The sequence below is a fragment of the Diceros bicornis genome, chromosome 28 (genome assembly GCF_020826845.1).
Source record: "Diceros bicornis minor isolate mBicDic1 chromosome 28, mDicBic1.mat.cur, whole genome shotgun sequence".
Taxonomy (NCBI): Eukaryota; Metazoa; Chordata; class Mammalia; order Perissodactyla; family Rhinocerotidae; genus Diceros; species Diceros bicornis.
In genome coordinates this window covers 37,946,242-37,963,438 of record NC_080767.1, presented here as the reverse complement: position 1 = coordinate 37,963,438, position 17,197 = coordinate 37,946,242, and the positions used below count along the sequence as shown (strand labels likewise).

The following is a 17,197-nucleotide window of genomic DNA, read 5'->3' as shown; positions in this document are numbered from 1 at the left end:
ACGAACCCCAAGTAGAATAAACATAAGAAAACCATACCAGGGCACCTCATAACCAGATTGCTGAAAATCAGGAATAAAGAGAAGGTCTTAAAAGCAGACAAAAAAAAAAAAGAGAACAAAAAATGATGTTTTTAGTTACATTGATGAAGAAAAAGCAAGAACACAAATTACCAAGGTGGGTAACGAAAGAGGGACATCGCCATCAATCCTACAGACGTTAAAAGGATAATAAGGAAATATGAAAAGCTTTATGCCAATAAAACTAACAACCTAAATGAAATGGGAAAACTCCTCAAAAGGCACAAATTACCCAAAGTTGACCCAAGAGGAAACGGACAACATGAATAACCCTTCATAAATCAAAGAAACTGAATTTATACTTTAAAAGCATCCCACCAAGAAAATTCCAGGCCCAGACGGCTTCACTGGTGAATTCTATCAAACATTTATGAAAGAAACATTACCAATCCTACACAAGGATAAATAGAAAACGCATTCTTTTCTTATTTTTGGTCTTTTCAAGATGATGTTTGACTATCTAAAGCAAAAATAATAGCAACATATTGTGGGCTTTTGTAGAAGTAATATATATGACAACAAAAGCACAAAGTGAAATGTTCTAAGGGTGTACTGTTGTAAGATTCTCGTATTACACATGAGGTGGTATATTATTAATTGAAGGTAGACTGTGGTAAACTAAAGATATATATTGTAAACCCTAGAGAAACCACTAAAAAGGCAAAAAGAATTACAGTCATGAGCCTCACAATGACGTCTAGGTCAATGATGGACTGCATGTACAACATCCGTCACATAAGATAGTACCATAAAGCCTAGGTGTGTTGTAGGCTACACCACCTAAGTTTGTGTAAGAACACTCTGTGAACACAACGAAATCACCTAATGACACATTTTCCAGAATGTATCCCTGTTGTTAAGCGACACGTGACTGTATAGCTAATAAATGAATATCAAAAACATTCAATTAAATCCAACAAAAGGCAGGAAAATAATTTAGAATGTGGAAAAAACTGAACCTATAAATGGGGAAAGGTTAAGCAAGTTAGGGAGTATCAATATAATGAAATATTATGTAGTTGTTGAAAGTGTTTAAGAAGAGTTTCTAAGATGCAGGAAACTGTTTATGACATGTTAAAATTTTTAACACAGGGTACAACGCCTGCTTTTTTTGTTTTGTGAGGAAGATCAGCCCTGAGCTAATATCTGCTGCCAATCCTCCACTTTTTGCTGAGGAAGACTGGTCCTGGGCTAACATCTGTGCCCATCTTCCTCTACTTTATATGGGATGCCAGCACAGCATGGCTTGACAAGCGGTGCATCGGTGCGTGCCCGGGGTTCTGAACCTGCAAACCCTGGGCCACCGAAGTGGAGTGCATGCACCTAACCATTACATCACCAGGCCGGGCCCTACAACACCTGCTTTTAAAATACTTTAACCTAAATAACTTTAAAAATATTCATAAGCATAGAAAAATACGACTGAAAATAAATACACTAAGTATAAGCAGTGTTTGTAATGGGATGGTAAGATGATGGATGATAGTTATTTCTATAGCATTTTAATTTTTTTAGTAAGATGTAGCCTATCACGATGGTTAAGGACATAAACACACAACTTTGGTGGTCAGCCAGGCCAGGGTTTGGTCCCTGGTTCTGTCACTGCTCAGTGAACACTGGCAAATCAATTTCTCTGCATCTCCATTGCCTCCTCTGCAAAATAGAGGTAGTTGTAGTTCTCAGTGTTGTTTTGAAGATTCAACGAGATAATGTGAATAAAGTGTGCAGCAGTGTCTGGCATAAAGTTAATATTCACTGAGAATTTGTTTATAACTTCTATAATCAGAGAAAAAGAAGTTTTAAAGACAAAACTTGCTTTGAAAGAAACCCTCGGGCCAGTGCCGGTGGCCTAGTGGTTAAGGTTGGCGCACTCCGCTTTGGTGGCCCGGGTTTGTTTCCTGGATGCAGACCTACACCACTCTTCTATCAGTGTCCACGCTGTGGCAGTGACTCACATACAAGATAGAGGAAGATTGGCAACAGATGCTAACTCAGGGTGAATCTTCCTCAGCGAAAAAAAAAAAAAAAGAAAAGAAACCCTAATTGACAAAGGCCGTGTAGTGGAGGTCAGAACCAGGGCAGGGCCCAGAGCAACCGCCCCTCAAGTCTTCCCAGGAAAGACACTTTTGGTTGCAAGTGGCAGAAACTCCTCACCAAGCTTAGGCCCTAAATGGTAGTTGGTTATGAGCACACCAGGGTGGGTGTCTCAGAGAACCCAGGTTAAGAAATGCCACCAGCTTCCATGAGGCCCACCAGGCTGGGAACTGGGATTATAAACCCAAGACCCACCCTTCCCATCTCTTCCGTCTCTGCTTTTCCAGGCACAGGGCATCCCACCAGGCCTGTTTAATTTTCCTCACTTCCGGCCACCCCACCAGCCCAGGTTCCTGGGAGTGAGCTTCTGATTGGCCCAGCTCGGGTCAGGTGACCAGCCATGGTCCAATCAGATATGACCACAGGGGAGGAGTCCCAGTACACACGTGGCTACTCTGGGCCCCGGTTCTTGGAGGGGCAATGATGAGATCCTTGTAGCAGGGTGGACTCCCCGCCAAGCGCCCCTAAATTCTGTGTCTGCTCTTTGCTCGCGCTTCTCTTTTTAGTCAGGGTTCTTCCTTCTCCATAAGTAAGGCTACTTCAGGCCACTCAGCCATGGTGGGGAAGCCTCATGTGGCCGGGAGTTCCCTGTGCACTGCTAGCAGGACGGCTCCCAAATATGTCACCTAAATCCTCCTTGGTTTCCCTGGCACGTGCCACAGGGCCACAGTGGGTGACAAAACGACAGGCTGCTGGACTAGGGTCTGACCCAGGTGGGCTCTTCTGGATTTGGTTTTTTGCTGGAGGAGAGAGGGGTCGATTCTTCCAGATAAACAGGTTCTCTGGCAAAAGGTGGCCTTGGGAGCACTTAAATCAGAAAACACAAAGGTTGGTCTAAGAAAAGCATGATTCGCTACACACACACACACACACACACACACACACACACACACACACACACTCTTACCCCATCTCCGCAGAAATAAACAAACAAAAGACTAACGTATCTTTTTTTTTTTTTAGTTGTCATTTTCAAGCTCCCCACTGCAGCCACCCCCCACCCGTCCCCTCGCTGACCACTTTTGCAGGCTACAGGAGACCAGGGAACAAAGCTGGGGCCTGGCACCCCCGCGATGCTGCCAGCCTGGGAGAAGTCACAATTACAAATTATCACAACAATTAGCGCCCGTGCTCGGGAGATGGGCAAAGTGAGGAGGCCCAGCTCCTCATTGTCCACTGGTCTATTTGGTGGTGACCTTGCTCTGGAGGCGATGATATTCCTTCAGCCTGTAAACCAGATTCAAAACAAAGAAAAATGTAAATTAACAATAAAAACATGCACTCCGTTCAATTAATTCAGGCAGAGCTGGGGCGGAGGGGGCAGCTGTTTGTTAAGACGTGTGTGAAGTTGTCTTTTCTCCTCCTTTATTCCCTTTCCCGCCCTCCAATCGGGATAATGTAATTAATTTATCTTAGGGGGAAAACATTGCTTGTCATTGTTGAAGGCAAAGCGTTTAACTGGCAATGGGAGAAATGAAGAGGCCATTATGAAAACCCGGTGTGTGCTCGTGTTCGGAGTCATTTAAAAGGGTTTATAGAGTCATAAAATTCAAACAGAGGACCCAAGAGGAGGGGAGGAGGAGAGTGCCCAGGGCACTCGGACTGGATTCGACGTCTCTCCCAGTCTTGGCTCCAGGGACAGGATGCTGGCTCTAGAAGAAAATGGTGGCTCTGTGCCCAGGGCACGTGTCAGGGAGAGGAGGGAGACTCACGCCTTCTTCCTGACCCAAGCTCCACGAGAAGGAAGTTGGTGATTAAGAACCCAGAGCTGGACAGACAGGCCCTCTGGACTCAGCTCCATGTCTTCCTAGCTGTGTGACCATGGGCAAGTTACTTAACCACTCTGGGCATGTTTCTGGAGTTGCAAATTTGTATAAGAAATGAGACAACCTAGGAGAGTGCCTGGAAGTGGTTAGTCTATGGTGGCTGCTGCTAGTAAATGCCCGTTTGCCCTCATGCGTGCCAGCCACAGGGCCATGCCCAGGCTGTCCACTTGCTGCCAGGCACTGCGTTCTTCCTGCAGGCCAGAGTCTGGGCTGCTGGCTTGATTTCCATAGACTCATATCAAACTTTCACTGCACCTGTGAGGCAGGTACGGCTAACAGCCCCGCTTGTGATTCCCAGGTGTTCGGAAGGGGTCTGAGACCACACCGCAGAGTCAGGATTTGAACCCAGTTCTGAGTGGCTTCAGAGAATGTGTGCCACCCCACTGGGCCATGGATGGTTTCCAGCTAGACCTGCAGCTCAGGTATGGTGACATGAAGGTGGGAGCTGGCCAGTGACCTTCTGAGGCTCCTTCGACCTCTTGGCCCTGTCTCTTTCCGACCTGCCCAGAAAGGGGCTCCCAGTGGAGTCCCTGCAGCCGGAGAGGGTGGGAGTGAATGTCAGAGGCAAAGGGCAGGACCCAGGAACCTGGAACCCTAGTGCCTAGGACCCTTTTGGCTGTCACAAGTGTGCTTTCTGGCCCCGCTGAGGATGGGAGCAGGCTGGGTCCAAAGCAGCACTGAGGATGCTATGGGTGGAGGGACGGGAAGGTGGGGCTTGTCTGGGGCAGGGCAGCGGTCAGACCGGTCACAGTCCCATCAGAGCCTGCTCCCCACCCCTGGGGAGTCTGAGGACCCGCCATGGCCCGGAGCTTCTCACCTGAGGGAGTTGATGTTGATGAAGCCAGTGGCATCGAGTGGCTCATAATCGCCCTGGACATTCATGCTGCGAGGAGAGAGCAGAAGCCTGTCAGCACCCACCAGCCTTGCCCCTGGCATCCGAGGTGCCTCTGGGGCCAGGAACAGCCCAGCCTCACAGACACAGCCATTTCCCTGTGTTGCTCCAAACCCTCCCTGCACTTTGCCTTTTCACCCCATTCCCATCCAGTTTGGGAGTCCTACTCTGGGCCAGGCCCTGTGCCTGGGCCTGGAGAGCAGGGAGCCGCATTCCTGCTCCACAGACGGGCAGGGTGAGTCCTGGCTCAGCCAGTGCAGGCCGGCGAGATGCTCCCATGAACCAGAGCACCGCGTCTGTCAGCAGAGGACACACAGGAGCCAGCTCTGCCCTCGGGGCTCTGGGGGCTCTGAGAGGAGAATCCAGGCACGGCTGATGATGTCCAGTGGCCTGAAGGCCTGGGAGGCCATGGGGTGCACACAGGAACAGCCTCGGATGAGCGTCCCTCAAGCTCTCAATGCAGGGAGGTCCCCAGCATTCACAGCAAGGTTGGTCCACTGTCACCTTTCACCTTGTTTGTCAACCAGTGACACCCTGCCTAATCCAGCCTCAAACCCAGCACCAACCCCACGCCAGCTGGTGGTGAACAGCGCCCGGGCCACCGCTGCTGTACTCAGCCCAGCAGACTTCTCTCCCCATCTGCAGTTTCCATCGTCCAGATTCGACAGCCTTCATCTGTGGGGCTGTCTCACTCAGCTGTCCTTCGAAACCCTTCCCAACTGCAGTCATTCAGGTCCGGCCACCCCGGGGGGTGCATCCGAGGCCCCCACCCCTCCCCACCACAGAGCTTAGGGAAAATATTCCTGCTCTTGGAGCTTCAGTCTCGCACTCGCGAAATAGGCCTATCAATGTTATTATTGTCTCCATGTGAAATCATGCAGCTGGCACCCGGTACACAGTAAGCACTCACTATTACATCATTCGTTCACTCAGTCATTCATTTATTCAGGTATTTATTGAGCACCTACTGCTTGCCAGGCGCTGTGCCAGGTGCAGAGGAAACGAGAAAGAAAAGAAGAGGGCTCATAGGGGGCAGACAGAAGCAATCAATCACCCATCTGCCTTTGTTAATTACGACCGTGATAAGCTTTTCGAGGACAGGTTCGGGCACTGTGGTCTCGATCTGACTCCACACGGCCGCCCTCCACGCCTCCGGGGGGGAGGGGTCCCTCCTCTGCTTCTCACGGGCCCCTGGTCGGGTCCTGGCCTGAATCAGCCCCTTGTCTTCATGTCTGCAGAACTCCAGCCTCGGGACAAGGCAGTCTCAAGGTTCTCGATGACAAGAAGGTGGCCCGTCCCCTCAGGAGCCTTCTCCAGAGAGGTGGGATTGGGGAGGGGAGGGCAGAGGGGATCTGCCGTTTCTCTGAGACCCTGAGGCTGTGCCTCTGACTGGCTCTCTGTGGACTGTGGACTCTTGACAACAACAAGTGGGGCTCTGTGTCTGGCTGCCTCACAGCTCCTTCAGGACCTGGGCTCCGTTGCCCTCCCACCACATCCTCGCCCTGACCTTCACGGGGCACGTGGGACTCCCACGCTCCCACCCCTCCCCTCTCTCCACCTCCGCTGGCCCCTCCACAGCGCAGGAGGCTGAAGCCCCCAGGAGCTGACCAGCAAGTTCCCCGCAAGGGAGAAGATGCCAGACTTCAGAGGGGCTGCCTCACCAGGCAGAGGAAAGGCGGCACGAAACTAAAAGCACCAGCCTCCTCAAATCGCTTTTACAGATCTTGCTCGGGGTGATAAACGATGCTTAACATGACCCCCACCCAAAGCCATCCAACAGACATGGACACTGGCCTCACTCCCACTGTCTGCATGGCCCTGTCCCCTCTGGAAGGGACGCTGTGCTCAGCCCAGGGAGAAAGCACCCCCACCACGTGCATCTCTCCTTTCGCCCCCATCTCTCACGTGTCACAACAAACTCTCACTCCCTTCCCCCACCCGGGCCCCCCAGACCGTCCCAGCAGCCCCTGCAAAGGGAGGCCCATAGCTAGGGACAAACTTGTCCCACGAGGCTGCCAGAGTTCCCAGAGGTGTTTCTCAGGCACTGAAAAACCTCTTTTTAAAATTGTGCCCTGGGGTGGTGGGGGGGGATGTGGTGGAAAAAGAGTTTACAATGATTTTTTTTTTTTACCTCCCCTGACGGTCTACAGAAAACCTCTGTGCTTTTATTTTTGTTCATTCGAGTGGCTCTGACCTGCTCTATAATTACGTTACTTTCTACCTACTGTGCCGCGGCATTTCCAGTTCTGCTACCTCTCGCGGCTTCCTCGCTGGTCCCTGTGACGCTGTCACTCAAGGGCTTTCAAGTCAGCGATGTAGAAATCAAAAAGAAAAGAGAAATGGTCGGAGACACAGTGAGAATAAATGCTCCTGCTTTTCTCTCTTTTTTTCCCCCTTCCCTTTTTACTTTATTCATTTAATCTCCCTGAGTGAGACTGTAAGGCTTAATGAAGGGTTGGACAGATTATTAGAGGCTGTTGATTTGGAGGGGGAGGGAAGAAAGAGCCAGAGAGAGAAAGAGAGAAGATAATTTGACATTTACCCCGACTGATCTAAACTGATTCGGTTATATTTATGGCTTATAAAGTGTTTAGAAAGATGGAAAGGGGGAGAAACTCAACACGGCAGAGAGAAGGGAGACAGAAAAAAAATATTGACTGCCAAACACAACTCGTGCCTTAATTCCCAGCCGGCCTCCGCCAGGGGAGAGCCGGCCTCAGCCTGAGCTGAGCTGGGCCTGGGACCTGAGTCAGGTGGGCTGTCTGCCCCACAGGGTCTGTCCCCACTGCTTGTTTGGCCAGGTGACCTCCAAAGAGAGGCCTTGCTCCTCAGTCAAGGCCGCTCTCATTCACGATGAAAACACAGGTGCAGCTACCAGGCAACCCTGCCCTGTGACCTGGCCCCCAGGGCTGTCCCGCTCTCCAGGTGTCCTCAGCGCCCCCGGCCTGGCCCGTCAGTGAGGAAGCTCCTCGGGGTTCCCTCCTTGGCCCCCTCCTCATCTCAGGCTCGCCTTTCCCAGGCAGCCTGCTCTTGGCCTCAGAGAACATCGAGATGTCTACCACCGTCCAGGGTCTTCACCTCACGTCTCTCCCCAACTCCAGACCCAAGTGTCCAGCAGCCTACTGCAAAGAAAACTCAGCCTCCTGACGTCCAAACCCAAACGCGTGATCTTTCCTCAAGAACGTTCCCTCCACTCAAGTGATTGCCACTGACGTACCCAGCTGCTTATGCCAAAGAAACCCAGGGTGATTCTGGACCCTTCCATCTCCCTCCACATCTAAGCCCTTTTGATCCCACCTCCCAAGTATCTGCCAAATCTGTCTGCTTCTCTCTATTCCCAGAACCATCAACCTGGCCCAAGCCACCAGCATGTCCCACGGGGTGCCCCTGTATCCACTCTTGCCAGCTCCCACCTCGCTCACATCCATTCTCCAGAACGGCCAGAAGGACCCTCAAAAACCACAGGTCTGATCAAGTCCTTCCCTTTATGATCTGGCTCCAGGCCCCTTGCCCCCGGTGTTCTTGTAGTGCCTGGGATGTTCTGGGCTCTTCCAAGGCTCAGAACCTCTGCACATGACATACTGGCCCTGAAAACCCTCCCTGACCCTCTCCATCTGGTTAATGCCTTTCTTTTGGTGACCAGCTCAAAGATGACTTCCTCAGGAAAGTCACACCCAGTTACTACACCCAGCCAGAGTTGGTTTTTTTTGGGGGGGAGGAAGATTAGCTCTGAGCTAACATCCAATGCCAATCCTCCTCTTTTTTTTTTTTTTTGCTGAGGAAGATTGGCCCTGGGCTAACATCCGTGCCAATCTCCCTCTACTTTATATGGGACACCGCCACAGCATGGCTTGACAAGCAGTGTGTCGGTGCGTGCCCAGGATCTGAATCCGAGAACCCCAGGCCGGCGAAGCGCAGCACGTGCACTTAACCACTTGTGCCACCGGCCGGCCCCAAAACACCCAGCCAGAGTTTTCTGCGCCTCCTCGCAGCCCAGTGTCACCTCTCCTGATTCTACCTCAGGGTGATCACTGGGCTAGTGCCTTTCTCCCCGTCCAGCCCGTAAGTTCCACGAGGGCAGAGGTGGTGTTGACACTCTTCAGCTGAGCACATGCTCAGGCCCGTCTTTGTGGAGAAGTCAGAAGAGACTCTGGACAGGAGGGTCTGTGCCCAGCTGTGGGCAGATGTGGGGCACCCACCTCACCAGCTCCTCATTGTAGAGGGACAGTGGAGACTCCCGGCCGAGGATGTACACCTGGCCCTTGAAGACAGACACCTGCACTGTCCCTTCCACGCGCTCCTGGGACTTGGCGATGCAGTGGCGGACAAATTCACACTCGGGGCTGTGCCAGAAACCTGCGGGGAGGAAAAAACAAGGCTGCTAGGGAGGCCCACGTGCTGCCTGCCTCGGGCCAGGGCACGGGGAGGACCGGGGCTCAGGAAGGGCACCCCGTGCCTCGCCCCGGCGTGGCAGACCGTGAGCCTGGGAGGGCAGGCCTGCGTCTGCCTGTTCACTGCTGAGTTTGGGCACGACGCGCACTTGTAAACGACCCCAACAAGGAACAAGCCCGTGTACCTGCCCTGTAACTTTGCAGGTCTCCTGGGTAAGGGGTGTCCCTGTCCCTGCAATGCAGTCACCTTCCAATGGTCAGGAGGGGAGCTAACCCACTGTGTTATGCCAGACCCGAGCCAGGGCCTGGGGACACAGTGGTGAAGGGACCCCTGTCCCTCGCCCACAGGGAGCTCAGTTTTATGAGGGCAGCAGACAGTCGTCAGCAGGAGACCTCAGGCAATACTCAGGCCGTGTCACCCGGGGCTGAGCGATAGGGGTGCCCAGCACGGGCAGCTGGGTGATGATTTGGGGTCAGGAAGACCATGTGTGCATGGCCTTCTTCCCCTGTGCCTCAGTTTCCCAATCTGTTGAGTGAGGGTGAAACAGTATCCCCCCCCAGGACTAGTGGGCTTATTGCGTGTGGAGGCCCTGGGCTCCGGGGCTGCTGTGGACACTGGTGTCCCAGCCGAGAGCCGGGAAGAGCCCCACCCCTCAGGATGGGCAGGCCCCTTGGAAATCAGTGACCTGTCTTCTAGATACTGCTCATATTTTCATCCACAAATATTCTGTTTTTACATAGTAAGCACCGGCATTGTGCTAAATTCTTTACCTGGACAGCTTAGCTCTTTGAGTCCTCATAAACAGCCCCAGGAGAAAAACTGTCTCAGCCTCTCTTTTCTGGGTGAGGAAGTGCGGCTCAGGGAATTGGACAAACTTCTCCAAGACGACACAGGCTGTCAGTGAGGGGCCTAGATCTGGCTTCAGTTGGCCCAAGTTGTAAGGACTCTGCTTCGTATGATAATCTTGGAGTTTTCCTGTCTGTGGCTGAACAACCTGCCCGGGCAGGAGGTGCCTGAGAAATGTGCTACCTCCTGCCGCCTCCTCCCTCCCCCCTCTTCCAGACCCCTAAGGCCAGGGCAGGCTGCGTGCTCAGTCCCCGTCTGCCCCGGTGCTGGAGCCGGTGCCGGCAGGCTCAGACCTGTGGACAGCCGTCTCCTCCCTAGTCTCTGCTGTGGGAGGGGAGGACCGAGGGCCGGCAGGCAGGCCAGGGCCAGGGGTGGGGGAGGGACAGCGCTAGGGGTTGGGTTTCTCTGAAACGGAGCTGGGAAGGTGAGCCCACCTGGGCAGCTGCGGGGCCAGATGGTGCGCGATCTCCTGCCCTGATAAAGGGCAGGGTCAGCCCCGGGCCTGCGGCTATTGTTGGAGGCCCGGGCCTCCAGGGGCACCTGCTGAGGCTCTCCGTGGGAAAGAGGGGCAGGCCTGCTCGGGGCTGGGGTCTGCTGGCTTGCAGAGGTGGGGGAGGGCCGGGCAGGGTGAGAAGACGTTGGGTCTTCACTCTCCGGTGTCCGGCCATTTGAGCTTACATCCCGGCCCCACCTTGTCAAGCAACGTATCCTCTTCGTGCCTCAGTTACCTCGTTTGCACAATGAGATAATATTACTAACTGCTCTCCAGGGGGCAGTGCAGATTCAATGAGACGATGCAGGCAGAGCGCTGAGCATTCTGCATTCCGATTTGAACACGATGACCTCTGCCAGCCCTCACTATATCCAGCGAGACAGACACCCAGAGAGGGAAAGATCCTGTCCAAAGCCACACAGCGAGATTCTGAACAGCCCAGGTCTGACCGAGTGCTCCTGACTCTAGCCCAGACCCCCGTGGGAGGGGACACTGACCGCCCCCCATCCCCTACCATGCCCCAGTGTCCTGGGCTCGGCTGTGCTTCTGCTAAGTCAGCACAATTAGACCATTAAGTTCTCAGGCTGAAGACAGGTGGGAGATGGAGCCGCGACAGGGGGACAGAGACCCCTGTGGGAGCACCTGGCCTGGGCTTATCTCGGGATCTCTCACCTCCACTCCACGGAGGTCTTCCACTCAGATTTCTCTTCCCAGCAGACCCAGCCTGGGGTGGGGACAGTGAGCCTGGTGTGCTGCATGGGGGAGACTGTGCACGCCCCAGGCATGTGGACGCACGGTGGGTGGGGCCTGGGGCTGGGCCACACTCTGCACTAATCGAGACGACAACTCTGTGCATTATACCCACTTTACTGCTGAAGAGACTGGGGCGAGGGGAGAGGAGGTGAGCTATGCCCCTAAATGAGATGCTCCATCAGGCCCCTCCAGGGTCTCTCAGGAGAGAGGCTGCTCCTGGACGGAGGGCGTCTGTACAAACCACATCCAGGCAGTTCAGGAAATCTGGGGATGGGGCAAGAGGAGAGGGAGATGGACAGCGGTCACAGTCGCCAGGGCATCTAGAACTGGGGCTGAGACAGGAGAGCTTCCCCGTGCCTCAGTTTCCCCATCTGTGCCCCGAGACCACAGGGGCTCTGAGGAAGCCAAGTGCCACAGCAGGGTGGCAGGCCCTACCACTGAGGAGCTGGACAGCTACTGGGAAGATACCTGGCCTCGTGCCCTTTATTTTACAGGAGGGGAAACTGAGGCTCAGGGAGGAGATAGACCTACCCAGGATCATAAACCTGGCCAGAGGCAGGGCCCCAGTCTTCTGCCTCCACGCTCAGAAACCTTGCCAGGCATTTGTACTTACTTAACGCCTGCTGGAACAGAGCTCCTCCACGCCAGGCACTGTTCTAGATACTTTACACATATTCATGCATTTAGTCCTCACTACGAGACAGGTGGAATTATCATCCCCACCCTTCGGATGAGGAAACTGAGGCACAGCAACAAGTAACTTGTTCACGCTAACTCCTAGCCTATGACATCTCTGTATCCCTAATGTGAGAAATCACATCAAACAGCCCCTCCGAGCAGTAGGGGGACAGGCTGCTGCCTGAGGTCAATGCTGACATCTAGGGGGGCCTGGACGTCAGGGGCAGCCGGGTAAAGGTAATTAATCAATAATAACCACCTGTATAAGCCTCCAGTCCCCTCGTGTCTTCCCCTTCTCCTCCACTCTAAGGGTTCGTTCCCTTTGAAACGTCCTAATCACTGTGACTCATTTTGGGATTTAGAGGGCTCGGTGGGTGACAAAGCAGTAACGCAACCCAGGCAGCCTGGTGCGGAGGCACCGAGCCTGCAGCGAGGGCCAGGCCATGCCGAGACACCAGGCTCCCCTGTGCATGTGGTCAGGCCCCTTGATCACCCCTCGCTAACGTCCCAGCCCACCTTCCTGCCCCCCAGGGACGTACCGGAGTGGCTGAGAACTTGGTCTCTGAAGCTGGCCTGTCCTGGGCTCAAAGCCCCGCTCACCAGCCGTGAAACCTCGGATAAGAGTCTTCACCGGCCTGGGACTCGGTTTCTCACCTCTGTGCAGCTCCGATTAGGGACTGCCCACCAGTGCCCCGCTCAGGGCCCCACAGCAAGAGAGGTGGTGCCATTCTATCCTGGGGGGGAGGCTGGCCGTGTGCTCCCAGCTTAGGCTCCACGAACGACCACCCCCTCCCCGGAGCAGGAGCAGCCCCGGGCAGGTGCTCTCCTCTGCTTCGCAGCCTGCCATGGCTTAATGACTCTCCCATTTTGTAACCCAAATCCACCTTTCAGCGTCGAAACCCCACCGAGCAAGAGCCTGCAGGAGACAATGGTATTTAAACACCTGTCTGTACCTGGGAAGGGGGACTTGGCTTCCAAGCTGCTGGGAACAATAGGAGGGAGAAATAACGCCAGCCAATAACCACCGAGCCCTTTAAATCCCAAGATGAGTTACAGTGATTAGGAGGTTTCAAAGGGAACAAACCCTCAGAGTGGAGGAGAAGGGAAGAGGCGAGGGCAATGGAGGCTTACCCCACGTAGTTATTAATATGAACTTTACCCGGGTCCCCCTGATGCCAGGCCCCCACAGATATATCAAGGTCGGCCTTAGGCAACAGCCTGCTCCCCCCAGCAACTCAGAGAAGCCGTTTGATGTAATTTCTCATTAGGAAGACATGAAGTTTTTTTTTATTTTTTGCTGAGGAAGATTTGCCCTGAGCTAACATCTATTGCCAGTCTTCCTCTCTCTTTTTGTTTTGCTTGAGAAAGATTCACCCTGAGCTAACATCTGTGCCAGTCTTCCTCTATTTTGTATGTGGGTCGCCACCACAGCATGGCTAATGAGTGGTGTAGGTCCTTGCCTGGGATCTGAACCTGTGAACCAGGGCTGCTGAAGCGGAGCACACCAACCTCAACCACTAGGCCAAGGGGCTGGCCTCGGAGATGTGAATATTACGGAGCAGGGTCAGCAGTTTTCTGGAAAAGGCCAGATAGCAAATTTTATTTATTTATTTTATTTGTGAGGAATATTAGCTCTCAGCTAGCATCAGTTGCCAATCCTCCTCTTTTTGCTGAGGAAGATTGGCCCTGGGCTAACATCCATGCCCATCTTCCTCTACTTTATATGTGGGACGCCTGCCACAGCATGGCTTGACAAGCGATCGTAGGTCCGAACCTGGGATCTGAACCTGCGAACCCTGGGCCACTGAAGCGGAGCACTGGAACTTAACCACTATGCTGCTGGGCAGCCCCCAGATAGCAAATATTTTAAGGTCTGCAGGTCATTCGGTTGCAACTACTCAACTCTGCTATTGGAGCTCGAAAGTGGCCACAGACAATCTGTAAATGAATGAGTGTGGCCATGCCCAAAAAACTATTTATGGACACTGAAATTTGAATTTCCTACAATTTTCACATATCATGAAATAGTATTATTTTAAAAAATTTTCCCCAACCATTTGAAAATGTAAAAACTATTCTTAGCTCATGGGCTGAACAAAAACAGGCAACGGGCTGGATTTAGGGACCTCTGTTATACAAGATGAGGGACGGATCTGGAGCCAGGAGGCCTGGATTCCAGCTCGGTGACAACAGGTAAGGCACGGACACTCAGTCTCCTCACCTGCAAAATGGGGACCCACCCATACCACATGCTAACGTCACCCACCAGTCACTCCACGAGTGGGCGGGGCATGGGACCGTCCTGGTGATTTCCCACTTAAGATCTGGCTCCTGCAGTGCAGTGCCCGGGCCTGGAGCTGAGTTCTTGGTCAAGGGAGGCTTTCTCTTGCTTTTTTTTTTCTTTTTTTGTGAGGAAGATCAGCCCTGAGCTAACATCCCTGCTAATCCTTCTCTTTTTGCTGAGGAAGACCGGCTCTGAGCTAACATCTATTGCCAATCCTCCTCCTTTTTTTCCCCCCAAAGCCCCAGTAGATAGTTGTATGTCATAGTTGCACATCCTTATAGTTGCTGTATGTGGGACACGGCCTCAGCATGGCCAGAGAAGTAGTGCGTTCGTGAGCGCCCAGGATCCGAACCCAGGCCACCAGTAGCAGAGCGCAAGCACTTAACCGCTAAGCCACGGGGCCGGCCCTACTTTTTTTTTTTTTTTTTTTTTGCTGACGAAGATTCACCCTGAGCTAATATCCGTGCCAGTCTTCCTCCATTTTTTAATATTTGAGCTGCCAGCACAGTATGGCCGCTAACAGAGCAGTGTACGTCCACGTCTGGGAACCGAACCTGGGCTGCCGAAGCGGAGCACGCAGAACTTAACCACTAGGCCACCGGGGCTGGCCCAGGCTTTCCCTTGCTTGAGGCAGTCCATGTAGTCGTTCCAGGTTCTGCCTGGAGACAGCCTGGCCTGGGGTCAAACCCAGAAGGCCACTTCTGGTTGTGTAACTTTGTACAAACTCCTTCTGCTCTGAGCCTCAGTTTCCTCACCTGTAAAAGGAGCTGACCGCAGCTCTCCTGGGAATGTTGGGACCCCCGGGGATCCCTCATGTCCACTCACAGTGCCCAGCACCCGGCATGTGCAGAACAGAGGTTGGCTGCCCTAAGGATGACACGTGATGCTTCCGTGGCCTTGCTGGAGTCATGGAGACGGCGGGTGACAGAGGCATCCAGACACCTTGGGGAGACTGGCGCATCTCCCCCGACACCTTGTGAACAAGGCAGGTCCCGGCCTCCCCTCCTCACTCCCTCGTCCCCTGCCCTCACTCGACCCCTTTCAACCTACATCTTTCAGGCTCTGTCACGAAGATGGCGGCGGGTGGGGCGGGACCAAGGAGCGTGCCATGCAGTAGGGGGCAGGGGACAGCGGCAGAGCCTACGCACCCGTGTACACCAGCTCCGCGAATTTCAGGCCCAGGCCTTGTTTGATTTTGCGCACTTCCCGATCCATGGTGAAGGCCTCGATGTCTAAATGAGCGTGGTAAAGGATCGTCCCCGCTGGGGTCTCGTAGATACCTAGCCATTTTTCCAGGCAGGGGGAAAAGGAGAAAAAAGAGAGAAACGTGTGAAACCCAAACTGTCAGCAAATGACAAAAAAAAAAAAATAATAATGACTCGTCTGACAGGAGACAAGCCGGTCGGACCCATTCACTCCCAGCTTGCCGCAAAACGCATCTGTCATTATGTTCATGCTGGGGCCACGACAGTCCACTCTGTGGCTTGTGGAGAAAATGTCTAGATGCCCCCCTTTGAAGAGGCCCTCAGACGGTGGAAAATGACAGGGTTTCGGAGCCTCTCCCCCCTCCTTCCCAACGCATGCCCACCAGCCCGCGGCTGAAAACCTGTAATTAAGCCGACTACAGTGGAGCCCAGGGCCCCAAATATCCCTTCCTCCCTTCCACCGGGGAGCCAGCGGAGGGGACGGCTGTGCACACACATGTACACGTGTGCACACACATGCCACCTTCGGCCAGCAGCTCCCCTGCAGCCACGTCTCTGCAGATAAATCCCGACTGGTGCGGTGGTGGAGGACTTGCAATCGCCTGTGCTGACCCCACTCTACAGATGGGGAAACTGAGCCCGGGAGGAGAAAGGACACGCCTGAGGTGGAGCTGGGAACTGAGTCCAGGACCCCGAGTCCCTGACTGCTGCTGTCGCTCACTGTCCTGTGGGTCAGCTGGTGATGGGGGCCCACACTGGGAAGGTTGTGCGAAGATGGTCTTGCTCAAGCCCCCTCTTCACACCGCAGGCCCAGTCCCTCCATTTGTCAAACAACCTGCTTGGACCAGATGGTCTCCAAAGTGACGTGGAGGCGCCCGGCCCCGCGCTGAGCGTGGTCCCAGGAGGAAGGTCTGATTGGCAGTGCCACGCTAGATCTGAAGACACTGAGGCACTGGGCAGCAGAACTGCCCACGTGCACATGGCCAGACTCCCTCTTGCCCCAGCAGCGCGGCCTCTCGAATAAAGTTCGGGGGCACACGTGGAGCTGACCACGGGCAAACCAGCCCTGGGTCCACTTTCCTGATGGAGGAGAGGCCGTAACTGCCCCGTCCCCACAGTGCTACCCTGAAAGATGCCTTTCTTCCCACCACATACCCTTCCAGCGGTAAAGGGGCAAGGTTTCAGGTATCCTGAAGGTTTACCACCATCGTCTTTCCACACTGGCTGCTTTGTGAAACACAAAGGATCTGTACACCCACGTTCATGGCAGTATTATTCACAACAGCCAAAAGGTGGAAGCAACCCAAATGCCCATCAACAGATGATGGATAAACAGAATGTGCTATATACACACATGGAATATTATTCAGCCTTAAAAAGGAAGAAGATTCTGACACATGCTACAACATAGATGCACCCGGAGAACATTATGCTAAGTGAAATAAGCTAGACACAAAAGAACACTTACTGTATAATTCCACTTATATGAGGTCCTTGGAATAGTCAAATTCTTAGAGACAGAAAGGAGAATGGTGGGTGCCAGGGGCAGGGGGAGGGGGAATGGGAGTTTGTATTTAACGGGTGCAGAGTTTCAGTTTGGGAAGATGAAAAAGTTCTGTGGATGGATGGTGGTGATGGTTGCACAACAATGTGAAT

General features: G+C 53.4%; 1 protein-coding gene across 5 annotated transcripts in view; it reads right to left on the bottom strand.

The window, feature by feature from the left end:
• Nucleotides 1–3,172: 3,172 nt before the first annotated feature.
• The window catches only part of ASS1 (argininosuccinate synthase 1), a 54,372-nt gene continuing 40,347 nt past the window's right edge, over nucleotides 3,173–17,197 (bottom strand). For 3 of the 5 annotated variants that reach the window (XM_058524297.1, XM_058524293.1, XM_058524294.1), the window contains 4 exons: nucleotides 15,485–15,616; nucleotides 9,090–9,246; nucleotides 4,816–4,881; nucleotides 3,173–3,399 (listed from right to left, as the gene is read on the bottom strand). In XM_058524297.1, the coding sequence (XP_058380280.1) occupies nucleotides 3,354–3,399; nucleotides 4,816–4,881; nucleotides 9,090–9,246; nucleotides 15,485–15,616 (401 nt within the window). In that variant the 3' untranslated portion in view covers nucleotides 3,173–3,353. Of the gene's footprint in view, nucleotides 3,400–4,815; nucleotides 4,882–6,969; nucleotides 7,190–9,089; nucleotides 9,247–15,484; nucleotides 15,617–17,197 lie in introns of those variants that run through there. The other 2 variants (XM_058524296.1, XM_058524295.1) reach the window with 2 other exon arrangements.